This window comes from Melospiza melodia, chromosome 18 (genome assembly GCF_035770615.1).
Source record: "Melospiza melodia melodia isolate bMelMel2 chromosome 18, bMelMel2.pri, whole genome shotgun sequence".
Classification (NCBI taxonomy): domain Eukaryota; kingdom Metazoa; phylum Chordata; class Aves; order Passeriformes; family Passerellidae; genus Melospiza; species Melospiza melodia.
In genome coordinates, this window is record NC_086211.1 from 5588723 (window position 1) to 5594722 (window position 6000).

The 6000-nt window shown below is 49.7% G+C and overlaps 1 protein-coding gene across 1 annotated transcript in view; it reads left to right on the forward strand.

Annotated features, from left to right (window-relative positions):
• ADAP1 (ArfGAP with dual PH domains 1) overlaps positions 1–5537 on the forward strand; it is a 50334-nt gene extending 44797 nt beyond the window's left edge. Inside the window, exons 7-11 of the mRNA XM_063171812.1 lie at positions 1832–1915; positions 2763–2825; positions 3194–3265; positions 3670–3898; positions 4269–5537. Coding sequence (XP_063027882.1) covers positions 1832–1915; positions 2763–2825; positions 3194–3265; positions 3670–3898; positions 4269–4297 — 477 coding nt within the window. The 3' untranslated portion in view covers positions 4298–5537. The remainder of the gene's footprint in view (positions 1–1831; positions 1916–2762; positions 2826–3193; positions 3266–3669; positions 3899–4268) is intronic.
• Positions 5538–6000: the final 463 nt, after the last annotated feature.

Sequence of the window (6000 nt, forward strand, 5' to 3'; positions counted from 1 at the left end):
GTTTGGGTTGGAAAGGACCTTAAAGCTCATCTCATTTCACCCTGTTGTGGGTGACACCTTCCACCATCCCAGGTTGCTCCAAGCCCTGTCCAACCTGGCCTTGGACATTGCCAGGGATGGGGTAGCCTCAGCTGCTCTGGGAAAACCTGTGCCAGGGCCTCCCCACCCTCAAAGGGAAGAATTTGGTCAAACCTTCTTTGTGTCAATGGATTATCAATGTTCCAGAAGGCAATTCACTGCTGGAAGTCAGTGAGGGTTTCAGCTTCTGCTTTTCTGCAGGGTGAAACCCTACCTCACATCATGATCACAGAGAAGACCCACAGGTAAATAAAGAAATAAATATGTGTATAACCACCCAATTGGTGGCTGTAGAAGATTTCAGAATTTTAGCATCACAGCTTATTGTTCATTAGCTCCAGCCTGGTTTGGTCATCATGAACTTCAGGAGTGAATTCTCAGTGATCCTCTCTGTGATGCTATCTGGGGTGTCCTTAGCTGCTTAGGGTAGGAGAGCAAGTGATAAGTGAGTAAAACCTCAGACACGTAGGTTAGAGTTTTCCAAAACACTGTTTGTCTATGTCCTATTATGTTTTGGGATTTTTTTTTTTCTCTCAACTTGAAGTAGCTTAACAAACCAAAGCAAAGATTTTTAATTTTTGGAATGGCTATTTGCCACATTAGACCATTTTTGAGATACCCTCCATTCAGCTCATTAAAACTGAAATTTTTAAATTTCATGTGAGCTTTTCCTCCTTACCCAGATAATTTCTAAAGCATAAAAAAATTTAACTCTTAGAGAAGGCAAACATCTCCTTTGATGTGGTCTTTCCTACACTACAGCGACCTCACCTGAGAGGGTCGGGCAATGTTTATTTTGGGATTAAGTCTGGCTCATTGAGCATGTCCCTGATCTGATGTGTGAGGCTTCACATGCATTGATGACACCAAGGCAGCTCAGCATCCCTGTCCCTGTGCTCAGATCCCAGGCAGGGCAGCTCCTGATTCCCTTCCAGCAAACCTTTCCTGTCCCACAGTCTCAGACCACAGTTTGAGTGCTGCCTTTTAGTGTGGAACACTTCAAATTAATGTGGCATTTCTCAGCAAAACCTTCAGAGACATACAGCACAAGCTGTTGGGTCTTACCAGAGATAAATGAATACATGAGTTTAAAAATAAGGAAATTATAGAACAATTATTTTGTAATAACTGTTTAAATTATTAATTGTAATAATTAACAATTAAAAATTATTATTGTAATAATTCTTAGTTGTTAAAAAAGTGGAGAGAGATTTTTTTTTTGCCAAGGACGAGGAGAAGTGCCAGAGCTTCTTGGACTTCAGCATCACTGTGGCTGTCCCTAGAGGACTCACAGGCACAGCTGATAGACTGGGATACAAAGATAAAGAGATGTTAAGCCACTCTTTTATCAAAACATTGAAGTTTGTAGCTGGAATTTGGGTGGGATGCAGGTGCTGCCCAGGTGTCCTGCTGGAGGGGACAGGGCTGGGTGGGCAGGTTGCACCAGCCCAGCTGTGTTTATAGGGTCAGCTCAATGTTTCAAATGCTCTTTTGGGGCTGGTTTTGCCACTTCAGAGATGTTTAAATCCTCCCTCGGTGCTGACTGGAAACTGCAGAGCTCTCTGCACATCTGGAGCAGCAGCTGGGTGTTCCACATCCTTCACCTCTTTGCTGTGTTCTGTGTTTTTTAGGATTCCTGCTACACTGAGCTCTGTCACTGGAGCCAGAGTGATGGGAGAGACAAACCCCAGCAGGATCAGGTTATTTTGTGTGCAGGCTGCCCTCCTCACTCTGCTTTTCCCCTCATTCACAGGAAATCGTGGATTGGTTCAACGCCATCCGGGCAGCACGCTTCCATTACCTACAAGTGGCATTCCCTGGAGCCAGCGACTCTGATGTGAGTGCTCCTGCACCATTGGCTGGGTGGGGCTATTTTTTTCCCATTCTTGCTCATTTTTAGCATCCTGTTAACAAGCTGGAAGGCTTGGGGAGTGCTCCATCCTTTGGAGTGTTCTGTAATTGCTGGTGGAATGGTTGTGGAGGGATGAGAGGGGCTGTGGGAGCAGCTCCAGCACTGCCACCTCTGCAGGGGCCCTGAGCACCTGGCTCAAAGGCTGTGGCTGTAATAAAAAGCCAAAGCAAAGGCTGGAAGGCAGGGAAGGTGAGGGCAGAAGGATGTCAGTGCCCTGAGCTCTCTGCAGGTCATTGCAGCCTGATTTATAAATGGTTTATAAATGCCTGGTTTATAAATGCCTGGTTTATAAATGCCTGTGTTTTCCGGGGGCTGGAGCTGCTAATTGTGTTATCCTGAGCTAATGCAATTCCAGAGGCTGCTGTGATGTGCTGCCAGCCAGGGCTGTGTGCTGCTCCTGGGCTGTAGCATCACTGTGCTGGTGCTTGTTGATTACTCCCTGCTCCTCCTCGGCTGTAGATTTTGAAATCTAATTGCATTTCCTGCCTTCTGCCAATTATCTGGGAGGGGTGCAGTGGTGGTTCTGCAGGGTGGCTCTGTCCCTGCGCCCTGAGGAGTGTGGGAGATGCTCCTGGGGGCTGCTGGCTGTCCTGGGCAGCTGCTCCAGGGCGTTTTGTGTTGAGGAGCAGGGCTGGAGCTCTGGGGCAGAGCTATGGGGTGGGCTCAGGGCTGGGGCAGCTCAGGGTGGGGTTTCCTTCCAGTGACCCCCCAGTACACCCAGTGACCCCCTCCATCTGACCCTGCTCTTCTCTGTCCTCTTTGCTTGCTCCAGCTGGTGCCAAAGCTTTCTAGAAACTACCTGAAGGAAGGATACATGGAGAAAACAGGGCCAAAGGTAGGATCTGAAGCATTTTTCAGCCCCTCCAAACTTGAGTCTTGCTCTGTATGGCCCCAAGAAGGGGTTGCTGGTGGGACAAACCAACCTTTGCCAGAGAGGCAAATTCATAACTCTCTGAATATGTGTTTAATGCACTTTCCTCACCTGGGAGCAAACATTAAAAAAATTCCAAATCTAGATCATAAACCCAGTGTCCCTTTCTGGTAGAGCTGGCCCAGCCCCTGGCTGTGGTGGCCCAGAAGTGATCTGTTCCCAGCTCCCCCAGCCCATCAGGCTGCTCCAGGTGCTTTGACACTCCTGGGCCATGCATGGTTACAGAGAAGCTGTGCTGTTTGTGTGTGATCTGGCATTTTCTGACTCCCCAGCAAACAGAGGGGTTCAAGAAGCGATGGTTCACCATGGATGACCGACGGCTCATGTATTTCAAAGATCCCCTGGTAAGATGAGGGTGCCTGGGCTGCCTGGGGGAAATTGCCTGCAATACTACCACTACTAATAATTAAAGTAATAGCAGTAATAATTACAGTAATGATCTGCAGCAAAATGCAGGCTGGTGGGAGAGCCAAGAGGGCACAACACTGTCAATGCTTGGTGGCTCTGCCTGGTGGGCAGTAACCCTGTAAATACCAAAACGACTTTAAAGGCCCTCTCCATAAGATATTCTGCATCTGGATCTTGGCTCCCTGGTGTTGGTGCTGCATTGTGGGTGCCCCTGGGTGAGCAGCAGGGCTGTGGGTGGTGCTGTTGGGGTTTGGCTGATGGGTTTGTGGCGGCTGCAGCTGTCCTGGTGCCTGGCATGCAGAGCTCCCTTCACCCTCACCCCTGCTCTGCTGTCTCCTAGGATGCCTTTGCTAGAGGGGAGGTTTTTATTGGGAGCAAGGAGAACAGCTACAAGGTGCTGGAAGGGCTCCCACCATCCACGCAGGGGAACCACTGGCAGCACGGGATCACCATCGTCACCCCGGATCGGAAATTCCTCTTCGCCTGCGAGACAGAGGACGACCAGCTGGAGTGGATCAACACCTTCCAGAAGGTTATCAGCCGGCCAATGCTGCCTCAGGAATATGCAGGTGTGTCCCTGGGCTGGAGGATGGCGTGGCTGGGTGCCCTGCAGTGTGCCCTGGGCTGGAGGGTGGCGTGGCTGGAGGGACGGGGGGTCAGGGCGTTGCTCCCTCCTGCTCTGTGAGGCAGCTCCTCACTGCCCAGGGGATGCAAAGGCTGTTTGGGCAGAGAGGGGCTCACCCTGGAGGAGGAGGAGGATGAAATCCTTCCCTCTTCATTGCTTCTGGTGTGATGTCCATGCTGTTGTATGGTTATAGGGGTAACTAAAGCCAAGGAGCATCAGCAAGGACTCCTGTCAAGGTGGGCTTGTGCCAGACTGTCACCACCTTCCAGTGCTTGCCTTGCTCTAACTTTATTTTCTCTGTTTTTTCCTTTCAGTGGAAGCCCATTTCAAACATAAACCTTAGCTGGGACTGGCTGGGCAGACCTGAGGAGTGAGCTTCTGTTTACAACACGACGTGGTTTTATTTGAAATGCTAAAAATAATTCATAATAACAGTAATAATAATAACAATAATAATACTCCCCTTTCCCCTCATCATTCACGTGATCATGTCGGAAGGGCGGCGGTGGAACGTCGGAGAAGATCCTGATCCAACTTGAATTTCAGCTCTGTGGCTGCTCTGTGGGGTGGGATAGGTGGCCCTGCCACCCCATCACCCCACACCCGCTTCACCAGGATGGCAGAGACTGTTGGTGGCACATCCCAGGGGCAGCTGGGACTCTTCCCCATGCTCAGGTCCCTGGTGCTGGAGCTGAGCATCCCCACACTTCCAGATGGCTGCCAGCCCTTTCCAGGGGGCTGCAAGTCCCCAAGGGTGACATCCCTGTGGGATGGGAGGCAGCCTGGAAACACAGGAAAGGTGCTGTGGAATGCAGCTGAGCCTGCCATGGTGCTGGGGTAAATGATACATGAATTATCCCCCTGGGGGCTGGAGGTGGTGCTGTACCCAGAGAGGGGCAAATAGGATTTAGAAATAGAGGAAATGGGCATCATCAGCCTGTTAACAAAGGGCAGGGAGGAGGGGGCTGCCAGGGAGACACCAACGCATGAGGTGATGCTGGGGGAGCAGAGCTTTGGGGGCCAGGCCTGTGTTTGGCTCCCTGGGTCATCCCTGTTCCATGGTCTGGGGGCTTTGCCCCATTTGGGGAGCCTGGGATGAAGCTGGGGTGTTGAGCTTTATCTGCAGGTTTGCTGCTGGGCACCATCAAAGCCTGTCCCAGCTCACTCCCAGCAGGCACATCCCTTCTCCGGACTTGGTGGTTGCACTTTTTCCCCCAATAATCCAATTTTTTTTGGTTGATTTTTCTTCTCCTGCCCCCCCCCCCCCCCAAAAAAAAAAAAAAAAGGCAAAAAAAAAAAAAAAAAAGCTGCTTGAAGTGACGTTTCAGCGGTGTTGAGCACTGTAATTCCTGCAGTTAGGGCGGGCGGGCTGCGACCTGCACACCAGGTGCTGGAGTTTTAGCCCAAAATGAGATTTCCAGCGTGCCCTGGGGGCCCAGCCCCAGCCACGGACCTGTCCGACGCGTTTCCTCGGGTGGTTGTGTATCTGAGAGCATCCCATCGGCTGTGTGCATTCGTTCTGTCACTGGTAAGACAACTGTGCTACTAAATGTCATTCCAACCAATAAATTATTATTATGTCAGAGCCGTGGCCGTGTGGTGCTGGGGCAGGGCAGGGAGGTGGGGTTAAAAAGCAGCAAATGGAAACAAGGAGGTGCCAGTGCTGGCAGGGCCCCAGGGCTGTGGGACACCCTCAAAACACAATGTGTATTGTTTTAGCTATTATTTGTGTATGTGTGTGTGTTATAGTGCATATTCTGTGTATTTTCTCGGTAATAGTTCTTTATGTGTGCACACATACACAAAGGATAGCTGTTTCTGGGGAATAGAGAAACAAACTTTATGTTGGCTATTCAGACAACTGCCTAGTGGATAGGTGTAATATATAAAATGTATGTGTGAGGTGTTCATATGCACACATTCATGTACAGATGTAGCACTCAGACATACTCAATTTACAAAGATATAAGCTAAATGTATTTCACACACCTGTTTATGTATAGACATTTGTATACTTTGTTTTCTAAAATATGTGATTATATATTG